This window comes from Mus caroli, chromosome 17 (assembly GCF_900094665.2).
Source record: "Mus caroli chromosome 17, CAROLI_EIJ_v1.1, whole genome shotgun sequence".
In the NCBI taxonomy this organism is placed as follows: domain Eukaryota; kingdom Metazoa; phylum Chordata; class Mammalia; order Rodentia; family Muridae; genus Mus; species Mus caroli.
Window position 1 is genome coordinate 84,035,074 of NC_034586.1, and position 24,750 is coordinate 84,059,823.

Genomic DNA, 24,750 nt, shown 5'->3' on the forward strand with positions numbered 1-24,750 from the left:
GGATGGTTGTGAGCCACCATGTGGTTGCTGGGATTTGAACTCTGGACCTTTGGAAGAGCAGTCGGGTGCTCTTACCCACTGAGCCATCTCACCAGCCCTTAGGTTATCTTTTTAAAGATTTTAATTTTATATGTGTGTGTTCCCTCCCCACCTTGTGTGTGTATATATGCGCGCCTGTGACTGGAGCTACAGGTGGTTGTGAGCCACTATGGTGTTCATTTTAAAGATTTCTTTTATGTCTAAGAATGTTGGTATAGGGTACAGCTGGCAATAAGGAATTTTTTTTACATTAATAAAATATTAAATGTTTTGAGATTTAAATTATTATAAATTGCTTAAATCCCAGCGATTGGAAGGATTCTCTTAAGTGACACATTGGCAGAGTCCAGTTATAAATATAGTACATGAAACAAAGAGAATGAAGAAGTGAGTGTTGCACTATGTGGAAGATGGGGAAACAGTTATTGCAGCACTCTGAGAAGTCCCATGGTCATGGCTCCCATGCCCATGTGTGTCCTTGGTGATGGGGGAGAGGCATACTTAATCTTTTTGTAATTTCAAAACAAAAAATAATCTCTATTAATTGATGGACTAATTCATGTTATAGAAAAAGCTTTGTAATAGAATAGGCTGTTCTAGTCATTTAAGAGGTGATTTCTGTGTAGACCTGGAGTTTCCTGGTAAGTCTGTGAGTTGCCGTGGTGTGTGTGTGTGTGTGTGTGTGTGTGTGCTCTATGTAACTACTACAAATAAAATAATCTACCACAACATTCTTCTCAAGAACCTTGAGCTTGAGCTTAAGTTTAAATTATAAAATAAAGACATTAAAGAAAACTTGGAAAGACAAAGGCCATTACTAAGTTAATGATATAAACAACTTTTAAATATACTATCCTCTAGTTTTTACAAGTTCTTTTGTTTATTTCAGTTATTGTTTTATAAGGTCAGTTTTAGTGGCTACCAAATAGTAGATTGAATAGGTAATTGCAATTTTTCTATTGTAGGACATGAAAGTTAGTAGTTTTCCAACTTAAATGATTCATTGGATATTTGTAAGGGTGGAGGTGGAAGAGGGCAGGTTGTAGAGGGGTTATAAATGTACATGATCTAATTTATATGTTTTTGGACAGAAATGTTGATTTTTTTCAAATTACTAATACTTTTTTTATTACTAATACTATGCTTATTATATACCATGTTCTGTGCCACATAATAATTAGCATCAGATGTTGTTTTGTTTCTTTTATTTCCTTGATTGCTAGTGACAGTATTTTCTCACGTACTTTTGCTATTGGCATTTAAGTCTGCTGTGGCAGACATTGTTTGGATAGAGTGATTTTAGTAACTCTAAAATGATAGTGTAAAACAATTCCTTGTTTCTCCTTGAAAATACTGCCAGTCTTGCTAAGGAAATGCCAGCCTTCTATTTCACCGTGAGTTTTCCTGTAACACTGAAGCACATTTGCTGCCATTTATACTCCATTCCTAAATAATGGCCTTTTAAAATTCATATCAGTGTGGTAATATGCCAGAATTGTAACAGGATTGAGGGACACATACATCATAATAGTGTGAACACCGGTCAGCATAGTTATGAACCCAAAAAGAACCTAATAAAGGAATTTTTATAAACTTGTATTTTAGAAGAAAACCATATTTGCCCCCATATAAGTTAGTTTCTGATAATACTTAGTCAAGAGATTTTGAGTTTTGAGTACCTGTTACAATACATTAATACATTGGTGTTATCTGTAGCAAAGACAGCCCAGCACTGCCAAGAGCAGGCCAGGCAGTTCCTTTTCTGCTTGAAGACCTCCACTCAGGTAAAGCCTTATCGTTGACTGCGCCAGAGTGAAACGAGTGAGGTTGTTATCAGACATGAGAAGTCACAGCTTGTACCCTCTAAGTTTGATGACAAGTTCATTAACTATTAAGAAAGAGATACAGGCTGGGGAGGAAGTAGTAAACAGTCACAAAGCATGATAGGCTTCTCGGGGGTCACTTTCTAAGGTGTCTTTACCATGACTGCACACGATCCTGTGGCTCAAAGGTTGTAATGTTTAGCTATTAAGTAGAAATGTGTAAGCTGATGCACTTACCTTTCTTTCAGAATTTGCAAGTTGAATTAATCTTGTTCATGGTTATAGCTTTCAGAATGAGAAAGGAGATCTGGGAGGCTCCTTCCCCAGCACCTCACAAACCAGCTGTCACCACAGCACAGGCCTGTAGTTCCAGCACTCAGAAGGTTGAAGCTGCAGGACCTGAAGTTCAGGGTCATACTTGTCTACATAGGGTTTCAGATCCTGTCTATACATTCTGCCCTTGAGTAAACAGAGGTCACTTAGTATTTTAGTGCTCCTATTATAGGACTTTTTGGCTTTTTCAAGGCAGAGTTTCTCTGTGTAGCCCTGGCTGTCCTGGAACTCACTCTGTAGACCAGGCTGGCCTCGAAAATTTGCCTGCCTTTGCCTCCCAAGTGCTAGGATTAGAGGTGTGCTCCACCATGCCCGGCCCCGGCTTTTTTGGATATCTCTATGCACTTTTGACTTTATCAGTTGTGTGGAAGTTCCTTGACTCTGAGTCAGCAGGAAAAGCAAATGCTCATGGGTGACGTTTATACACTATTGCCATGGTATGTTGCGGCTAGACTTTTGCTTCTGAGTTTGCCTGCATGGGTGTGGGTGTTTAGCCTGAGTCCTCCTCCTCATCTATAGAATAATAAGGTTCATAACTGTCTCAACTTTAATTGATGGCTAACTGACACAGATTCCAAGGTGACTGGCCCTCACAATATTGACTGATGTTATCACTATTTGAGAAATCAATAATAGCTCCCAGGATGCAAATAGACAGATTTCATAGTTCATGAGTGGCCTGTTGATGGTGGTCTAAGCAAAATGGAGCTCTATAGGTATGTCTCCCATTTTATTTAAATAAGCACGAGTCAGTCAAATTGATTATAGGTTTTTTGCTGTCTTTAAAAGTAAGACATCTTTATGTATACTGAAATGAATTAAGTAGCACTAGTATATCCTTCCCTCTGGTCATCTGTGCTCTGGGAAGAGTTATTTGTTATGGCAGTTCAAACATCCTATAATAGTGGGATCTGTTGAGGCCGAGATGATTGGGAATTCAGAGTTAAGTAAAATATTGGATTTAAAAAACAAAACAAAACAGCAAATTTATTCCCAATTTACCTTAGCCAATAATGAATGTAGGGAATACAAAATTGGCAAGACAATAAATATTAAATATTTTCTTACTACATAGAGAAATAACTATGTGAAATGATTTATTTCATTTATGTGGGCTTTTTTGGTGTGTGCAAGTATATGTGTGTGTGTGTGTGTGTGTGTGTGTGTGTGTGTGTGTGTGTGTGACAATTAATTAATGTGAGAATTTTTTTAGTATGACATAAAAACAGAACTGGTTTACTTTTGCTTACATGTAATGGGGCCATCATGGGCCCTGTGTCCATGGACGTTCGAAGAGAGCATCGGATCCTTTAGAATTGGAGTTATGGATGGTTGAGCTGTCATTCAAATGCTGAGACTTTAACCCAGGTCCTCCACAAGAGCAACAAGTGCTCTTATACTGAGCCATTGCTACAGTCCTAGGAATGGCTTTTTTCTTTTCTTTTCTTTTTCTTTTTTGGTTTTTCGAGACAGGGTTTCTCTGTGTAGCCCTGGCTGTCCTGGAACTCACTTTGTAGACCAGGCTGGCCTTGAACTCAGAAATCCGCCTGCCTCTGCCTCCCAAGTGCTGGGGTTAAAGGCGTGCGCCACCACGCCCGGCTCTTTTTTTTTTTTTAAATGATAAATATTTAAGACTTGAAGATTTATTTGGAATTATTGTTTAAACACTTTCAAATTTGAGTATTTTAAAGATTGAACAATGTGTATAACTATAACAGTAAAATATAGATACTGAGGATAAATTATAAAGTCATGATACAGTGTTTATTATACTTACTTATGTGTGGAAACCACTACATAATACTTGTCACTGTGCACCTGTGGAGATCAGAGGACAACTCACAGGCATTTGCTCTCTTCTTCTACCTGATGGGTCTGGGAGTTGAACTCAAGTTGTTATGCTGTATCCAGTGAGCCATCTCACTAGCCCCACTGTGTTTAATAATAGCTACTACTGGTTATTGTGGGCTAGAAACTTTGCTATTTACACCATATTGTTTAATTTTATTATTATCAGCCATACGTATGATGCTGTAAAGTTACATTTTATTTACTGTTTATTCTTTCAAATAATATAAATCAACTAGTACTTTGTATGCATTATAACTGTAAAAACTATTTTATATTTAAATATTATATGGGGAGCTGGGCATGGTGGTGCCCACCTTTATTCCTAGCACTCGGGAGGCAGAGGCAGGAGGCTCTCTGAGTTTGAGGACAGTCTGTTGTCAAAAAGAGACCCTGCCTCAAGAAACTCCAAATATGTATGTGTGTGTGTGTGTGTTTATTTATTTACTGTATAGCATAGTCAGTTGCAAATTTTCTTAACTTGAATATATGTGAATGTTTATTTGCTCTTCTAGAGTTTTAGATTTACATTCATTGGTAATTTGTTTTTTATTGCAGAAATATACGAGTAAATGGGTCCAGTAATTGGAATGACTCCAGATAAGAGAGCTGAGACCCCAGGAGCTGAGAAGGTTGCAGGACTGAGTCAGATTTACAAAATGGGAAGTTTGCCTGAGGCTGGGGACGCTGCCAGGCCGAAGGCCACTCTTGTGGGCAGTGAGTCAGCAGATGATGAGCTAACAAACTTGAACTGGCTTCATGAGAGCAGTAACCTTCTAACAAACCTCAGGCTTGGAAGTGAAGGCCTTCCCATGGTCAGCCCACTGTATGACATAGAGGGAGATGAGATGCCATCCTTTGGACCAGCGTGCTACCAGAACCCAGAAAAAAAATCAGCAACTTCAAAGCCCCCATACTCCTTTAGTCTTCTCATTTATATGGCTATTGAACACTCGCCAAATAAATGTTTGCCTGTCAAAGAAATTTACAGCTGGATTCTGGATCGCTTCCCATACTTTGCCACTGCACCTACAGGCTGGAAGAATTCTGTTCGGCATAATCTATCCCTGAATAAATGCTTTCAGAAAGTGGAAAGAAGTCATGGCAAGGTGAGTGTTCATAAACATCGTTCTGTCTGGTGAGGGAATTAATATAGTCCTGTAAAACTCAAGACCAAGAGAAATAAAGGCATATCAGGTTAGCTCGAAGTTAATTATAGTCTTCATTTGCTTTAATATATGGTGTTTTAAAATTTCTTAGTGTTGAAAGAAACTTACTAAAATTACATTCAGTCTGCTTTTGGCACCTAGATTATTCTTTGACGCTTCTTTTCTACCTGGTTACCCACCCCTCCCTCCCCTTATCTGAAATTGAATTTAGAGCCTTGAGCATGCTTTGTTAGGAAAGTACTCTGCCACTATTCCCAGACCACCTAAGTTCCTTCCTTCCTTCCTTCCTTCCTTCCTTCCTTCCTTCCTTCCTTCCTTCCTTCCTTCCTTCCTATCTGTCTTATTTGTCTATCTGTGTAGCCCTGGAAATCCACTCTCTGTAGACCAGCCAGACCTTCCTCAAGCTCTCAGAGATTCATCTGCCTTTGCCTTCCGGGTGGGTGCTGGGATTAAAGGTGTATGCCACCACTGCCCAGCAGATTTTATTTTTAGCTGTGTGTGTGATTCTGGGTTTGTGCTTGATTATAGTGTCTTCAGAAGTTACAGCAGGATGTTGGATTTCTTGGAGCTAGAGTTAAAGGCATTTGCGAACTACCTAATATGGGTGCTAAGATCTGAACTTGGCTTCTCTAGAAGCCGTACTGCATTCTTTTAACCACTGATATGTCTCTCTAGCCCCATTGAGTTGATGTGCCCAATTTCTCCAACTATGTCAGTATATATATATATATATATATATATGTATATATATATCCTGTTTATCCAGTATAACATAACGAAAGTGTAGCTCATTTATATTAGAAGTAGGAGGTATACAAAGGCAGTATTTCATCCTGTACAAGTGAGAAATGTAGGCGCATAGAGTGGAAAGGCACAATGAATGTGAAGGCTGAATGTTATAAGTTACTAGGGCTTCAGTGTTGAGGTCAGAACAAGGGTGTGATAAGGTTTTTCTTTCTTTCATTTGTAAATGATAGTGCATTGTTGTTCTAAACTGTCTGGATTCTCTAAAAAGAGAATTGTACATAGTACCACACATGGATATAGTTGTAATAAAGATGTAGGGTTTGAAGTGTTGATAAGTAATACTTGCTTCATGTCTAAGTCTGTGGACTTGTTTTGACATTGTGTTGTGAGGTAAGGATAGCTCTAGAAATTACTTGATTTGCATAGTACATGAAACCATGTTCATACGTCCCTGGATACTTTTTCTTTACTTTAACTTTTTTGTTTTGTTTTGTTTTTTAAGACAGTTTTTCTGTGCAGCCCTGGCTGTTAATGGAGCTTAGATCAGACTGGTCTTTAACTCAGATGTCTGCAGACCTCTACGTCCAAGTGAGAGATTAAAGGTGTATGCCACTACCACCCAGCTCTTTTTACAGTAACTTGTAAATAGTTGTTTAGGAAGGCACTTTCACTTTTGCCTCTTCAGGTTTGTGTTTTCTTGGGTAATAGTATCCATTCCTTTGGTTTTACACATCTAGGTGCTAATGAGTCTATTAAGTTTTCCTAAAGACCAGACCTAATTCACAACTAATTGTTTAACCTAGAGATCAATTGGGACTTTGTTCTTTCTTATTCTAAGACCCCAGAGTCTAAGCTTGATGTTTGTTCGTCCTGTTGCCAAGTTACTTGGATATAGAATTTGAAAGGAATTTATACATTATCCCGATGAACTATCTTATTTCATGACCAGGAAAATAAGACCCAGATAGGTAAAACTATTTGATCCTGGTCTGCAAAACCAAGGTTAGACTCTAGGAAATAAAATACCTATACATGTTTAAGTACTTATCAATTGACATACATACGTGTGTGCGTGTGTATGTGTGCGTGCGTGCGTGTATACACGTGTCTCTATATATGCTAAGAATATCTTTAGAAATGTATTTTTTCCTTGATAAGCATGATGTAGTTCTCAGACTGTGTCTTGATGCCTTTAGGGGCTGAACGCCCTTTCACTGGGGTGGCAGATCAGACATCTGCATACTAGACATTACATTATGATTTATAACAGTAGCAAAATTATAGTTATGAAGTAGCAATGACATAATTTTATGTTTGGGGGTTACCCCAGCTAGGGAAACTGTATTTATTGAATCGTTGAGAATCACTGGCCTAGTACAGAATACCATGTTCATATTGATTGGATTCTCTTTCTTTACCGTTAATTGGGGGGGGGGGGCATGGTTTTGAGACAGGCTTTCTCTGTGTAGTCCCAGCACTCACTTTGTAGACTAGGCTGACCTCACACTCAAGATGCCTGCCTCTGACTCCAAGTGATGGGACTAAAGGTGTGTGCCATCACCAACCGGCAACCATTAACCTTATAATTGTTTTTCCTTTTAAAACTTATTTTCACTGTTATCTTTTTAGTTTAGTGTTCTCTTCAGTAACTTATTCTCTTTCCTTCCCTCCTGGCTCCTGTAGCCCTTTGTTTGTTGTTTCTACAATATATATTATAGTTGTGTACAAGTTTTTATATCCTACTGGGGAAGGTATAAACGCTTTTAAAAGTCAAAAGTCTTAGTGCAGTAATCACGTATGGATATCTACCTACTTATCCTTGCTTTACATAGTGATTGGTCATAGGGCTCATGATCACCAACCTTTCAACTGCTGGTGAATGTTCAGGAAGGTAGGCAAACATTTTCAGGCTCTTGTTCTCTGAAACTAGAGAGGGGAGAGTGGACTACAGTGTGTGGCAGGGGGAGAGGGTATTATTTTGTAACCTTAAAAAAAAGCTCAGTATTTCCCAAATACTTAGGCGTCTGAGTTTCTAAAGTTTTTTTTTTAAAGACTACTACATTGAAAGTTCTTTTATATTCATTTTTACTTGTTTGATTTTTATTTAATGAGTTTGTTTCCTCCCTCCCTCCCTCCTCTCCCCTCCTCTCCCCTCCCCTCCTCTCTCTTTCCCTCTCTACCTCTCTTCTTGTCTTTGTAGAGTTAGGATTTCATGTAACCCAGCTGAGATCAAACTCAATGTGTAGCTAAGGATGGCTGTCTTAGATACTTTTAAATTGTTGTGATAAGATACCATGGCCAAGACTGGGGCTTTTCATATGGTGGGCAAGTTATCTACCCTCTGCCCTCAGGCTGGTGTGTTCCTTTAATTAGCCTATGATTTTTAAGGACAAACAAAATGAAAAGGGAACTCCAAGCTCATCAAATCACCCATAAAGTGGCAGCAAGAAGTTACTCCCTCGCAGGGCGGTAGTGGCATACCCCTTTAATGCCAGCACTTTTGAGGCAGAGGCATGTGGATTTCTGAGTTCGAGACCAGCCTGGCCTACAGATTGAGTTCCAGGACAGCCAGGGCTATATGGAAAAAGAAGAAGAAGAAGTTACTCCCTCAAGCAGAGGGAGCAGGCTGGGATCCAAGGGAGGGTAAGGGCCCTGGAGCCAGAGTGGACAGCCCAGTGGTTGTCCCACGGGAGAGCTGGTCACTCTCCCCTCTAGACGCCCTCCTAGGCCGCTGGGGATTGCTCATGAGAACCACAAAGTCAATATGGAAAAGGTGATTGCCATCTCAGAATTCCAAAAGCCAACTTTCCTTTTATAAAGCTTTTATTTTAGCATTAAAGTTTTGTTGGTTTGTTTGTTTTCTCTTCTCATGATAGGGCTTCTCTATTTAGCTTAGGCAGGACTCATGATCCTTCTGCCCTGGCCTCCCACGTATGTTATCATCACACTAGACTTCAGCCAGTGCAGATAACAGAGGCTGTAAACAGATATTCAAGGCAGTGTCTGGAAGGCAAGAGCTCTGAGGGAAGCTGCCTAAGAAAGACAGAAGGAAGGACCAAAGGGGCCCCAAAGGCAGGGATAAGTGCAGCTCAGAGAAATGCCTGAATATCTTGGTAGAACCAAGAACCAGCCATGCAATATATTTCAAGAAATTCTCAGCCGGATGCCCTGGGAGTCACGTGATTATTAGGAGCTCCTAGGAGCTCTGGATGCTGATCCAGAGAGACAGCTAAAGCTCTGTGTTTACAAGGTGTGCTGTTGTAGTATTTTCTACTTAATAAATCCTGATGGAGGGTTTGCCCGCCCCAAGGTTTATGTTCCCGGATGAAACACACGCACAGCTTTTATATATTTGATATAGCTGGGCCACTGTCTAACCTCCATGCAGTTAATCCTCAGTTATTTACCAATTTTATGTTCTATCTTGGCTTCTCTGGACTCAGGGCTGCTCAGTTGGGCCAGACTCTCCCAGCTCATTAACATGGCAACCATAGCTCTCAGGCATCACATCTCTCCTCCCTCCACACTTTCCTGGCATGGCGGATCTCTCCTTCATCCCTTCTCTCTTCTGGCCCCAAACCTGGGAATCCTCAAATCCTGCCTGTGTCTCCCTCCCCAGCTCTTGGCTGTTGGCATCTTTATTACCAATCAGAACCAACGGGGGTGGGGGTGGGGAGCAGGCTCCCAGGAGTTAAGTGCAGACACTCATACAAACAGGTGTTTGGTGGAACATAATTAGCATTCTTAATACAAGCAGCTGTAGATGGTGGTGCTGATGCTAAGATCCTGTCCCCCAGTTGGTTCATCTATCAAACAAGATGCCAGGGGCCAATTGCTGAACAAAGGAAAGAGCCGGGACTTCCACATCCTGTCAGGCAGGCTAAGAGACACAAGACGGGGAAGGGAAATTTCGCCATTCTTTGGAGGGAGAAAAGGTGACCAGCCATGTGAGATCTTGGGGGAGCCACCATAGGCCACTTCCCCAGGTGAGAGATTAGAAACGAAACTAGCTGAGGGCAGTTTTGGGTTGTTGAACAAGGAGAAGGCAACTGGGTCACTAAGCTAAGGGAAGATTAAGATGTGCTGAGCTAAGAATAGTGGGAAGGACATGCTAGCTACAGGAGATTAGAAGTGCCCAGCAATTGAACCAAGGTGGCAGGTTGAAGTTGAGCTGCGTGTGTGTGTCTGTGTTTTTCATCCATGGATCCAATATTCTCTGGGCAGGGCCCGGTAGTGCAGTCCACTCAGAGCTTAAAGCAAGTTCATAGGAACTACATGCTACAAGCAGCTACAGTGTAGACTGGTAGATGGGGGTTTAATGGCCCCACCAGGAGGGATCCCTGCGAGGACAGGGGAGAAGACTATGAAGGGAAAGAGGGGCTTCTCCTATAGGAAACACGAGAAGGTCATGTTACAGGACAGAAAAGAAAACTTTATTTTCAGAGGCCAGGAATGAGAAGTTCACAGTCTAGCATTGGACAGTCGGAGAAAGGACTCCATGGGTGTACACTATGGAGCCCCCATCCTGGCATCTCCCACCCTTTGGGAGAGGTTTGAGGCACCGTAGGACTAGGCATGGTTGGTGTGGTTTGAATGAGATCTCCTGTAAGTCTCCCAACATTTGCATATTTGCTCCTCTGTGGTTGTTTGAAGACGATTAGAAGGTATGCCCTTGCTGGAGAATGTATGTTATGGGGGTGGGTTTTCAGATTTCAGAAAGACTCCTACAAAGATCGCCGATGCTCATGGATTGGCAGGATTAATATACCAAAAATGGCCATCTTGCTGAAAGCAGTCTACAGATTCACTGCAATCCCCATCAAAATTCCAACTCAGTTCTTCATAGAGTTAGGGAAGAGCAATTTGCAAATTCATTTGGAATAACAAAATACCTAGGATAGCCAAAACTATTCTCAACAATAAAAGAACATCTGGGGGAATCACCATGCCTGACCTCAAGCTGTACTTCAGAGCAATTGTGATAAAAACTGCATGGTACTGGTACAGTGACTGACAGGTAGATCAATGGAATAGAACTGAAGACTCAGAAATGAACCCACACACCTATGGTCACTTGATCTTTGACAAAGGAGCTAAAACCATCCGGTGGAAAAAAGACAGCATTTTCAAAAAATGGTGCTGGTTCAACTGGAGGTCAGCATGTAGAGGATGCAAATTGGCCCATTCTTATCTCCTTGTACAAAGCTCAAGTCCAAGTGGATCAAGGACCTCCACATAAAACAAGATACACTGAAACTCATAGAAGAGAATGTGGGGAAGAGCCTTGAGGACAGGCACAGGGGCAAATTACCTGAACAGAACACCAATGGCTTATGTTCTAAAATCAACAATTGACAAATGGGACCTTATAAAATTGCAAAGCTTCTGTTAGGCAAAGGACACCATCAATAAGAAAAAAGGCAAACAACAGATTGGGAAAAGATCTTTACCAACCCTAAATCTGAGAGGGGGCTAATATCCAATATATACAAAGAACTCAAGAAGTTAGACTCCGGAGAACCAAATAACCCTATTAAAAATGGGGTACAGAGGTAAACAATTCTCAACTGAGGACTACCAAATGGCTGAGAAGCACCAAAAGAAATGTTCAGTATCCTTAGCCATCAGAGAAATGCAAATCAAAACAACCCTGANATTCCATCTCACATTAGCCAGAATGGCTAAGATGAAAAACTCAGTGCCGGGCGTGGTGGTGCATGCCTTTAATCCCAGCACTCGGGAGGCAGAGGCAGGCGGATTTCTGAGTTCGAGGCCACCCTGGTCTACAAAGTGAGTGCCAGGACAGCCAGGGCTACACAGAAAAACCCTGTCTCGAAAAACAAAAAAAAAAAAAAAAAAAGAAAAACTCAGGTGACAGCAGATGCTGGTGAGGATGTGAAGAAAGAGGAACACTCCTCCACTGCTGGGGGGATTGCAAGCTGGTACAGCTTAACAGAAATCAGTCTGGCGGTTCCTCAGAAAATTGGATGCATCAATACCACTCCTGAGCATATATCCAAAAGATGCTCCAACATAGAGCAAGGACATGTGATCCACTATGTTCATAGCAGCCTTATTTATAATAACCAGAAGCTGGAAACAAATCGGATGTCCTTCAACAGAAGAATGGATTCAGAAAGTGTGGTATATTTACACAATGGAGTACTACTCAGCTATTCAAAACAATGACTTCATGAAATTCTTAAGCTAATGGATGGAATTTGAAAATATCCTGAGCGAGATAACACAGTCACAAAAGAAAACACATGGTATGCACTCATTGATAAGTGGATATTAGTCTAAAAGCTCAGAATACTCAATATACAATTCACAGACCACATGAAGCTCAAGAAGACCAAAGTGTGGGTGCTTCAGTCCTTCTTAGAAAGGGGAACAAAATACTCACAGGAAGGAATTATAGAGACAAAGTGTGGTGCAGAGACTGAAGCAAAGGCCATCCAGAGACTGCCCTACCTGGGGATCCATCCCATATAGAGACACCAAAGCCAGACACTATTGCAGATGCCAAGAAGTGCTTGCTGATAGGAGCCTGATAAAGCTGTCTCCTGAGAGAATCTGCCAGAGCCTAACAAATACAGAGGCAGATGCTCACAGCCAACCATTGGACTGAGTAGGGGTCCTCAGTGGAGGACTTACAGAAAGGACTGAAAGAGGTGAAGGGGTTTGCAACCCAGAGGAAGAACAACAATATCAACCAAGAAGAACCCCCCAGAGCTCTCAAGAACTAAACCACGAACCAAAGGGTACACATGGAGGGATCCATGACTTTAGCTGCATATGTAGTAGAGGATGACCTTATCAGACATCAATGAGAGGAGGGGTCCTGGATCCTGGGGAGGTTCCATGTCCCAGTATAGGGGAATGCCAGGGCAGGAAGGTGGGGGTGGGTGGGTAGGTGAGTACCTTTATAGAAGCAGGGAGAGGGAGAAGGATGGGATAGGGGGTTTCTGGAGGGGAAACCAGGGAAGGGGATTACATTTGTAAATAAATAAAATATCCAATAAGACAAAATTTAAAAAAGGAAAGAAAAACTGCAGTTTCAAGTGAGTTCTCTCTTTGCTTCCTGTTTGTGGATCTAGACATGTGTGAAATCTCTGCTGCTGTTCCTGTCCCTTTTTTGCCTGGTACTTCCATTCTTCCATCATGGATTCTAACCCTCTCACTATAAGCCATGAATAAACCCTTCTATAAGTTGTGGAAAGAAAAAGATACCCTGACCAAGACAACTTGCAGGAGAAAGTTTATTGGGGGCTTATATTTTCAGGGTGAGTCCATAACCATCAACGTGAGGAGTGACAGGAAACAGGTGAGTATGGTGTTGAGAGCTTGCATCTGAGACACAAGCATGAGGCTGAGAGAGAGAAGAGACAGTGCTGACTGAGACTGGCGTGGGCTTTTGAAACCTTAAAACCCACCCACAGTGACACCCTTCCACTAACAAGGCCACACCTCCTAATCCTTCCCAAGCAGTTCCACCACTGAGGACCATGTATTCAAAGATAGGTGCCTGAATACAGTGACCTTGAACTCATTAAAAATTTCCATTCATTCATTCATTCATCCATTTTTATTTATTTATTTATTTATTTATTTATTTATTTATTTATTTATTTAAATTTGAGAGGCTTTCAGTATGTAGCCCTGGCTAACCTAGAATTCAGTATGTAGACCAGGCTGTCTGGAACTCTGCCTGCTTTGCCATCCCAACTGATGGGGTTAAAGCCATGCACCACCATGTCCACCCTACTCCATTTTCTTTAATGTGTATATCATCAATAAATGCATGTGAGTACACTGTGTACATACGGGAGTCTGAAAAAGGCCAGAAGGCATCAAATTACCTGGAATTGGAGGCAAGGTGGTTGTAGGCCATCATGCAGATGCTGGGAAGTGAACCCAGTTCCTCTGTAAGAGCAGCCAGTACTCTTAACCCTTGAGCCATCTCTCTAGTCCTAGGCTTGAACTTTTGATGTTGATCTGCCTGCCTCTGTCTCCTTAAATGCTAGGATTTCAGGTCTGTGCTGCCACACCTAATCTGAGCAATTGAAATGTTCAGAGAAGGGATGGGGAATAAGAGCTAGAGAATGCATGGGAAGGATACTGTCTCAAGTTTAGGTAGAGTTTGAGAAAGAGAAAAGTCTGTCCATGAGAAGTAGGATTCAGAAGTTGTAACACTGGAGCAAAAACTGGCAAGCTATCACAAGGTTAGGTGAGAAGCCTTAGGTACGGGTACCAAACTCCAGCTTTTTATTGAATTGCTTAATGTGTAAGGGGTTACTTACAGGAGCAGAAATGACTCCAAGACAACTCCATCAGCAAAGCCTGCCCCAACGTGGGACAGCTCACACAAGCTGGGAATCTGGAGTACACTGCATAAGCTGCACGCAGCTCAAGGGATTGGAACATGTCCTTTTCAGGTGGCTCAGTTGGTCTACACCTCTTCAGGGCAGCTCAGCTGCTCTCTGCTTCTTTCAGAAGCTTTGCAGCTTGTCTTGCCTGAAGAGTGTGAGTGACTTGTAGAAGTCACACACTCTCTCTCTCTCTCTCTCTCTCTCTCTCTCTCTCTCTCTCTCTCTCTCTCTCTTTCTTGGTTTTTTTGAGACAGGGTTTCTCTATGTAGTCCTGGCTGTCCTGGAACTCACTTTGTAGACCAGGCTGGCTTCGAACTCAGAAATCAGCCTGCCTCTGCCTCCCAAGTGCTGGGATTAAAGGTGTGCGCCACCATGCCCGGCAGCAGTCTTTATTTTTAATGTGGGAGGGATGGGCATAGTGAGTCTGTATGTTTTATGGACTTCCTGGAGCTGTATGGAGTTGTTTATGTTCTGTCTTGAGGAGTTTCTTTGCCGGATGGAATGTCTCCGGAACCTCAGAGGAAAAGGCTCCATGTGGCTGAGAATAGAAAGCTGTTTGGGATTTAGGAGTGAGTGTTACTACCTTCAGGGGCAGAGGAGAAGGTGCATGTGTGGAAATGTACCACCACACCTCAGGGGTTTGTCTTGTTGAAACCTTTTTAAGTGTCTCAGAATGTATTTTTCTTTACATCTGTGGAAGATAGGTCAGTTATTCTTCCATTAAATTGAGGTTCAATTGAGTGCCCTTGACAGCCCTCTTCTGGATCTAGAGATGTAATCCTCCCCCCAGAAGGCAAGGTCTGGTTTTCTGACCCCTCTGTATTATCCGCACCATTTCACAAAAATCAGATCTAAGGGGTCAAGTCCTTCCCTGTCCCCCAGGCCTAGAGAGTAAAACTTTGTTTTTCTGAATTTTTATTAAATGTAAGTGAAAATTATGACTAGGATTTTAGTCCGTACACACGGAATTAAATCTTGCCTAGATTAGTACAGACAACCCTTTTGGTTTTTTTAAGACAGGGTTTCTATGTATAGCCCTGACTGTCCTGGAACTCACTCTGTAGACCAGGCTGGCCTCGAACTCAGAGATCCGCCTGCCTCTGCCTCCCGAGTGCTGGGATTAAAGGCGTGCGTGCGCCACCACGCCCGGCTGTACGGACAACTCTTAATGTAGAAGGCAAGAAATAATATTTCAGAAATAGTAAATTGTATCTTCTCTGGATTTATTATTCAAAACTTTTAAGATGGATCTTTGCATTTCACCCCTTTAATGTAGCCCTTTTTCCAGAACCTTCGAAGCCATTCTTAGAGCTTTAAAGTTCATGATAGTGAAGAGGAGAATGCATATTTTCTGTTTTCCAGTAAGTGTCCAGGCACTTCATTTCTTATAGACGATTTTATGTTAGGACAATGACCATTTGGGTTTTATCACTTAAGCAAATTTTAAGGGAGAAGAGTTTTTTAAAAATCATTTTTCAAACTCTATATATGAGCAAATACATAGTTTTATTTCTTGTTACTAATGGCTCATGAACAGGCCCAGTGAAAGGTGGTGTTGCCATGGCAACTGAGGCCTCGCTGTTAATTCGAAATTCTGCTCAGGACATTTAAATGTCCTGAAACTGCAAGTTCTCAGCTTTTACAATTTGCTGCTTCAAGGAAATAGCTTTTCTACTGTGATCAGAAACAATTTTCAGTCTTCTCACTGTAGAATTTGAAAACAAAACTTGAACCAAACACTTTGTAGGAAGTATTCCTGGAATACCAAAGTAGAATATGGGTGATTATAGAATTGTATTGGTCAGTGCATGAAAAATTACGTATGCGTATGAAACCTAATTAGAGCAAAAGATAAAAGTATTGACATTTAGTTTTACTTCCCAGTTGTCAAAATATGTCTATCATCTTGTCTAAATGATTTATTTCATCTAAGTTAGCTTTTAACACTTAATCTAAATCTTCATTTGCAAGTCTTAAGGTTTCTTGGAAAAACTTAACTGCTGCTTAGTTTTTTGTTATTTTTGTTAGGTTTTTGAGACAGGGCACACACACTCACAGGCACAGACAGACAGGCAGATAGACACACACACAAATTAAATACTGCTAGTTGGGACATATCTCCCCATATAGAACAGGCTGATCTTGAACTTAGGACAATCCTCCTGCCTCTGCCTCTGAAGTACTTGGGTTGCACCACACTTACCCTAGTGCTTCCTGTTGTTTCTGTAGTTCTTGCTACTGAGTGCCAGAGTTCGCATCCCAGCCCATTTCTCCCTGTGCTAATGTGTTAAAGACACGCAGTTTCCTTTTTCTGCATGTCTCAGTTGCCAGGGTGTTTAAATCTGTTCCATTCTTGTAGCTGGACTTTTCACCAGAGAAGCAGCTTTCTTCCCCAAATTAGTTTTATACCTTACTGTTTATCACCTAACCTTTTGAAAATTTAGTTTCATTTTTATTTTGTATTATTGAATTCCCCTTCAATAAACACCCTTTGCCAATTTCAGTATAACAAGTTAATGCTCATGTATTTTTAGCCATGTCACTTAGCTATAAATTACTTTATCTGAATCTTACTACAATTCACTGAAATGACCTTGAATCTTTATTTTATGAGTAAAATGTGAGAGGTTTGACTTTCAGAATCAACAATTTGTCCAATTTCACATGACCAGTCAGTAAGTAGTACTGAGTATCTTGAGTTTTTAGGATGTTTTAAAATTCCACATCGTTTATGAGAATCTGTGTACCCGTGTGTGAGCCATTGCAGGTCGGAGGGTGTTAGTCCCTGTGCTTGTCTGAAGTTGTAATCCTTCTGATAATAGGTGTTGGGAACTACACTTAGATTTCTGCAAGTCTGGTACAATGTACTATTAATTGCTGAAACCATCTCTCCAGCCCCAGATCTTAAACTTGTGGAATAATATTTTTTCATTATGCCATTTTATAAAAATGAAACGGTATTCAAAGATAAAAGATCTCACTGGTTGCCCTCTATTGCTGTGACTGAGAACATAGAAAATGGAAGCAATGTGGAGATAAATGCATCAGATCTTACATCACACATGGCTTTATGCAAGGAAGGGGTGTGGGGGAAAGGAATAAGTAAGTTTAATTTGTCTCCCAAAGAATCAGGCCTGAAAACACAGGGTCCGGCTTAGAAGCACTTGCTGCCGAGGGTGAAGAACTCGACTTTGAGTTCTTAGATCCACACAGTAAAAAGAGAGAACCAATACATGTATGTTTTCCTTTGACCCCTGATTCATGTCTTATCTCTCTCCCCATAAATGAATGAATGAATGAATGAATGAATGAATGAATGAATGTTAAGCCTGGGTATAAATAAATTTCAACCTCTCTCATCTTGGGTTAGAGCAGGTTTTATTAATTCCTGGTGACTGCAACCAATCATGCATGGCAGGCTCACGTCCGCTTCCTAGGTGGATTGTGGGAGGGAGGGAGGGTCCCCCATACACTTCAGCTTCGGCTAGGACTCAGCAGTTGGCAGGGAGGGAGGGTCCCAGGGTCCCCCATACACTTGGCAGAGCAGTTGGAGGATAGATAGGTCCAAGACACTAATTCTTGCACAACTTTTTTCTAGGTTAATGGAAAAGGCTCCTTGTGGTGTGTTGATCCAGAATATAAGCCCAATCTTATGCAGGCCTTAAAGAAGCAACCTTTTTCTTCTCCACAAAGGTAAGGGTAAAGCTATGTGACTTAGATTTATTATGGAGCTGGAGAAAACAAAGTTGTAGGTTTTATTTTAGTTGTCTTATTTTATTTGTGTGTTTATCTAATTGTACAGAGAAGTATTTGCTGATAACATTGACCTAAGATATTTTCTTCTTGGTTAATTTTTTTTCTAGAAAACAAAATGCTGGGTAGTTGAGTATCAATTCTCAGAAAATAAGTCAGTGTACTATATTATAAGTAGTAAGCTAAATAAATTATATAACTTCAGTTGCAAAACATTAACTCATTTTAATTGTTTGTATGCTAACAAGGGCACAATAAATTAAATACATATTTAAAATATTTGAGTAAGATGATTCATCATTTGTAACCATAACATTTTGTAAGGGTCCATGATTTGCTGAAGAATGATACCCAGACTCGTATAGTATGCAAAAGCAAAGAGTGTTTTATTCTACAGAGTCCAGCATGCTGGGGTCTACAATTTACCAAGATGGACATGCCCAAGTGACCTTGCAGGCCCAATTGAAAGCACATTAGGGGAATTCCAGGGAGGGGACAGGTGACATTTATCTTAATTGATTGGCTCTAGATCTAGGGACATTCCAGAACCATTGTTGGGGGTTGTGGGGACTGGAAACTGTTGTTGGGGAAGCCTGGAAACTGTTGCTGACCCTTTGCCCTTGTCTCAGGACAGATGTTGGGGCAAGTTCTGATGTTGGGGGGAAGTTTCTGATTGGCTGCCCAAGGCCTGGGGTTTTCCCAGTAACTCGGTTGCCTGGACTTGCCCAGTTCTTGGAAACAGAGATTTAGGCCTAGTCTACTGACCTGCCAGTGTGAATCCTGTCATGGAATCAGCCTGTCTCTGTCCTCTCGCTGTTGCCTAAATCATTCCCCCTTCAGTGTGGGCCATTTCGAGTTCTTGAGATGTTTCTGTGGACTGGTATTGTTGTTTTAGAATCATTAATTGAACAGTGGAAATCTGTTCCTTAACAAACCTAACTAAAGGATTGATTATGTAGGGATTATAAATCAAGGCCAACCTCAGTAGGATAAAAGGGTCAGGGCAGAGGCCATGGAGACCTGTCGAAGAGGGACTCAAACTAACCCTGAGACTGTTGTTTTGTTTGTTTGTTTGTTTTATACTCTCTTTCTGATTCAGGCCATGGATTTTTTGGCCATCCCTCATTAGTCAGCATAGAAACAGCATTCCTTACCTAAGCTGCAGGAGGAGCAGCAGGTCGAGGCCTCTTCTGTTCTGTAAGACTACTTCTGCCAGGGAGGACAGGGCGTCCTGCAGGGCCGTGACGGACTTTTCTACCTATCTCCTGTATATCTGCATCCATAGCCATCCATAGAGCCTTGTAATTTTTATCCTCAGTTACTAGGACTGAGACTCCTACACTAGCAGCTCCTGCCAGCCCTACGCCAAGGAAAGAGCCTGGTAACACAATGGGAATGGCCACTCTTCTTACATGGTTGTTTGGAAGCAGTTGGTTCGATGCAGTGGGACCTCACTGGGGCAGAAGTGTGGTGGGTCCTGATGAGGGAGCGATGGTGGGCTGCGGCAGAGGTTGGGGGGTGGTTGGTTGGGCCTTGCTGGGGACTCGGGACTGTGGGTCTCAAGAGGCTACCTTAGAGCAGTTAGACATTAAACAGGAGTCCCAGATCATAGGCAGATGTGCAAAGTCTTAGTCCCAATGTCTGAAGTGTCCGTGTTGAAATATGCCTTTATTAATTAAGATAAATTTAAGGGTTGTCTTTGATGCTTAGTTTGTTTTTTCAAAAGTCTGAAAGGTTATTAATTTTCAAATACACACAGAGGGAGAAAACTAAAATGAAATCTCACTGAAACAAATTGAGAATTTCCTATTGTTGTTTATTTGAATTCTTGAGAATTGTTAACAAAAGGTTATGGTGGAATGTTGTAAACAACCAGGAAGGTAAAGCTGCAGTGTCAGCAGCCTCACTCTGGGGCATGACATCATCAGCATCACTCTGGGACATGACATCATCAACATCACTCTGGGGCATGACATCATCAGCATCACTCTGGGACATGACATCATCAACATCACTCTGGGGCATGACATCATCAGCATCACTCTGGGACATGACATCATCAACATCACTCTGGGGCATGACATCATCAGCATCACTCTGGGACATGACATCATCATCATAAAAGGAACCAGGAGGAAGGGCATCCTTACAAAACAAAAGCTTTAAGGAAGTGGTTGGAGCCAGGAGTAGTACTGCATACCTTTAATCCCAGAACTCAGGAGGCAAAGGGAGGCAGATCTCTGTGAGTTCAAGGCCAGCCTGGTCTATTTGATGAGACCCTGTCTCAAAAAAAAAAAAAAAAATCCAAAAACCAAAAAGAGAGAGCTAGAGATCATGGCTTTGGAATTGAGTTCTTCTTCTTAGTTAATATTGGTACGTGTGTGCTATTCAAGTTAGCAGTTTGGAGCTAAAAGAAGTATCTTTAATACTTATGATTTATTTAGCTGTGCTCTTCGTTAAAGATAAAGTGGGAGACTGGCACTGTTTGTAAGACATCACAAATATATTTCACTATGTCTTTATTTACATTGGTTAATCTTTAGCTTTATCATTATAATGTATTTCATTAAATACATTACATAATGCAAATTAATATAAAATAATAACCTTTCAGACTTTTGAAAAAACAAACTTTAAGCATTGAACAAAAATGATTTTTGCCTTTTTTTTTTAAAGGAGATTGCATAACAGCATGGGGGTTGTTACTTATTGGCTTTAAAACATTAATAAAATGAAAGCATTTTATTCTGTTTTGTTGTTTCCTTCTGACATGTTTTTGTGTAACCCTCCCATAATTTATAACTATGGGAAAAAGGATGACATTTATGTAGAAACTGAATAGGAATTAATTTCATTTTAAAGGATTATTCTCTATAATCACAAAAAGAATCCCCTAACCCCCCAAAAGTTTTAATTTTTATACTAAAAATCTCTTGGAATTTCACTCCTATTAGTGTTATACCAAATTTAAATATGTGATATAAAAACCAAATTTTTATTTATTCATTGTTCAAGGCATTTAAAACACATCAATTTATAATTGATATAAAAATACGTGAGAAAACTTCTTTGTCCTAACGGTGACCATATAGTTATTTTGAGACTCGCCCTTTGCACACTTCCTCCCTGAGCAGACTCTCTAGCCTGCATGCGTTAGCAGAGGGAGCGAGGCAGACGGTGCGTGTGGGCTTCAGGGTGTGTGAGGTGTACTGCGGCTGTGCTCTGCAGGAGATGAGACGATGGTCAGTAAGCAGTGTGTCTTCTCTTCCGTTTCAGTGCCGCTTTATCACCTCACTACTTAAGCTCTGTTCTCAAGCAAAGGCAAGTGCAGACCCTTCAAGGTAAGTGCGAGCCGTCCTGCTGGGGCACGGAGCACATGTTAATAAGGTCTAGGAGTTGTAGGGGATTAAATAGAAATACATTTCTAGAGAAAAAGGAAAAGTCCTCTTTTATCGACATTTGGTGTGGTATGTGCATGTTTTTTCTCCAATAACTCATAGTGCACAGGCATTTAATCCTCTTCTTCATCGGTTTTATGTATATTTTTCCTTGAATGTGGCATTTAATTTCTTAGTAATATTGTCATTGGAGTTACTTTTTCCTATTATTATGTGGCCCATGATAACGCAACACTCATGAAAAGGTTGAAGAAGAAATGGAACAATAATATTTTGAGACATAGTATCTGCTATAGCTGCAGGAGTAGCTATAGCAAAGATTTTGCCAACTGGTTTAATCATAAAATACTGTGACCTTGTGCTAAATAATTTTACCTTCCCATAGATTAGGATATAGTTCAGAATATTTTTAAAGATTTATTTATTTATTTAATGTATATGAGTACACTGTAGCTATACAGATGGTTGTGAGCCATGTGGATGCTGGGATTTAAACTCAGGACCTTAGGAAGAGCAGTCAGTGCTCTTAACCACTGAGCCATCTTACCAACCCGTTCAGAATATTTTTTACAAGTTTAGACTAATGGGCTTTAGTTTGGACTAGTAAATTGACTTCTTTTAAAGGAATTTTGGGGCTCTTACCCTCCACCACCACTTTAATTTTTATGGCATTTTGATATTTAGTGGGTTCTGGCTGATCTTCCCTAACTCCTTCTGTCCACCATTGTCCCCGCCCCCACCTAACTCTTCCATCTCCAATGCTCTAACTTTCTTTTTTGTCTTTGTTGGTTGATTGGTTGTTTTTTATTGTTGTTTGTTTGTTTTTTAAGACAGTCTATGTGACCCTGGCTGGCCTAGAACTCTTAGGTAGACAGGCTAGCCCCAAACTCCCAGAGATCCATCAGATTCTGCCTCCCAAGTGCTGAGATTACAGGCTGTCACCACACCCTGCTTATCCACCCCTATGTTGATGTCACACGTCTCTATCACTCTCCTTTCTCGTGGGGCCCTTACCAGTGTCCCCACATCCACACTGTCTGAAGTGCTCACCTAGATATGCATATGTGACAGAGGTTTCATCCTGTGGGCCAGGGTCACCTCACTTTCCACCTCCATCTGCTCTCCTCAAGTTGCACGGTTTCCTGTTGACCGCTGAGTAAAGTCTGTTGTGTGTGCGTACATTTCATTACCCATTCATCTGCCTGTGGACATGTAGCTAATGTTACTGCTTTGCTATTGTGAGTAATGAACACACAGATGTACGAACATCTCAGGAGTAAGATGGAGACCTCTGAGTGCTATAGCTGAGTCATACAAATTTCTACCTTTAGTCTTTGGAAAATTTCCACACTGATTTTCATAGTAGCTGCAGGAGTGAATAAAGGTGACCCCTTTTCCAAAGTCACCACTTGTCACTTGCTGTCTTGATGGCAGCCACTCTGACATCGTTTAGAGGCTTTTAAAAACACACAAAACTAACAGTCTCATATAGCCCAGTTGGCCTCTTAACTTGCTGTGACCTTGAACCTCTACCTCCACCTCCAGAACATTGGCATAGCCGGCACGCAGCAGCTTTATGTTGTGCTGAGGGTGAATCCAGGGCTTCATTCGTGCTGGCGAATTTCGTACCAAGACTACATTCCCAGCCTTCTTTGTCAAGTTTTGTTTTGTTTTGTTTTTTTGGTTCTTTTTGTTTTTTAATTTGGTTGTTTGCTACTTTAAAAAGTTCCTTTGGCTATAGTAGGAAGGGATTCTCTGTTGTGTAGTTGGGAAAGGTCCTCTTCCCCCTTCCTCCTTCAGAATTCGTTGTCAGCTGTTGCACAGGAAGCTGTTTGATTGGGAGAGTCTCCATTTGTCTGTTGTTGTTGGTCTTGCTTCCTTTGTGACTGTCCTTATCAGAAAGTCTTTATCTATGCCTGCATCTCCAGGGTATGTCCTACTTTTTCCTCCAGCAACATCAATATTGAGGGAATTCTTTTGTGTCGTAAAAACAAATCCAGAAATGTATTGTTTCTTTCTGGAAGTGCTAAGACTCAAAGCCTTGTGAACTCTAGCAAGCTCCACACCACAGCACACCATGTCAGATGAGCATAGATGAGGCGCATGCAAGCATCCTATGGAGGAACAGGCCTGTGCTCCTGTGGGAAAACAGGCTGGGACCACAAGTGTCAGGGTTTTTTATTTTTGAGACAGGGTTTTTTATTGTATTCCAGGCTAGTTGGGAATTCATGATTCTTGTGCTCCTGTTGGAATACCCTGTGTGAGGTCATTTTGTAAACCCTGTGAAGTAGCATACACCTCATCTAAACTCCAGAGGATCAGGTTCTTAGGCTAGTCTATGTGACATAGTGAGGCCCGTCTCTAATCACAGAAACAAGCAAGCAAACCAAATACATCTCATCAACATGAGAGAGAGAGAGAGAGAGAGAGAGAGAGAGAGAGAGAGAGAGAGAGAGAGCGAGAGAGCACAGTCAGTAAGATGCTTCCTTACAAAGACCTGAGCAGGAGTCCTAGAAGCCATACGAAAAAGCCAGGTGCTTGTAATTCCAGTTCTAGGGAGGAGGAGACAGCGTACCCTGGCCTGGCTTGCCTACTTCACAAGTTCTAGACCAATGAGATATTCTGTCTCAAAAATTACCCCCAAACAAAACCAGGGGATCTGATGGCCTTGTCTGGGCTCTGCAACAAGCATCAGAGACACAGATAGATGTACACAGACATACATGCAGGGAAGACACCCATATACATAAAATAAAATACTTCTGTATACAAATTGTCAGTAAGAACCTATTTTGTACTTTGACTATATGGGTTTGGCAGCTTTCTTCTTCTTTTTTTTTTTTTTTTTTGAGTGAAAAAGAAATCTAATTGTAGCCTTAATACTCATTCAAGGGAAATTAGATATTGAAAATTTTCATGCAGTCACTATAATGAACCTTTATGAAGTAAGTAAGGCTCATTGTGTCTGAAATTTTTTGCATCAATGTGTAGATGTGAGTTTTATGGTGGAAAGAGAAGTCTTTCCTGAAAAGTCCATTGACAGTGAGTTTAGAAATTGGCAGGCACGTGGTAGTTCCATGTCTTTTAACAAATTAGCAAGTTCAGAGCTGGGCTGTGGTGCCACAGGCCTTTAATCCCAGCACTTGGGAGGCACAGGCAGGCGGGTTTCTGAGTTTGAGGCCAGCCTGGTCTACAGAGTGAGTTCCAGGACAGTCAGGGTTACACAGAGAAACCCTGTCTCAAAAAGCCAAAGGCTAGGGACACACAG

General features: G+C 41.2%; 1 protein-coding gene across 10 annotated transcripts in view; it reads left to right on the forward strand.

Moving 5' to 3' along the window:
- Foxn2 (forkhead box N2) overlaps positions 1 to 24,750 on the forward strand; it is a 43,011-nt gene that overhangs the window by 10,744 nt on the left and 7,517 nt on the right. For 7 of the 10 annotated variants that reach the window (XM_029471336.1, XM_021186453.2, XM_029471340.1 and 4 more), the window contains 3 exons: positions 4,602 to 5,152; positions 17,930 to 18,024; positions 21,361 to 21,425. In XM_029471336.1, the coding sequence (XP_029327196.1) occupies positions 4,616 to 5,152; positions 17,930 to 18,024; positions 21,361 to 21,425 (697 nt within the window). In that variant the 5' untranslated portion in view covers positions 4,602 to 4,615. Of the gene's footprint in view, positions 1 to 2,891; positions 2,912 to 4,599; positions 5,153 to 17,929; positions 18,025 to 21,360; positions 21,426 to 24,750 lie in introns of those variants that run through there. The other 3 variants (XM_029471332.1, XM_029471339.1, XM_029471338.1) reach the window with 2 other exon arrangements.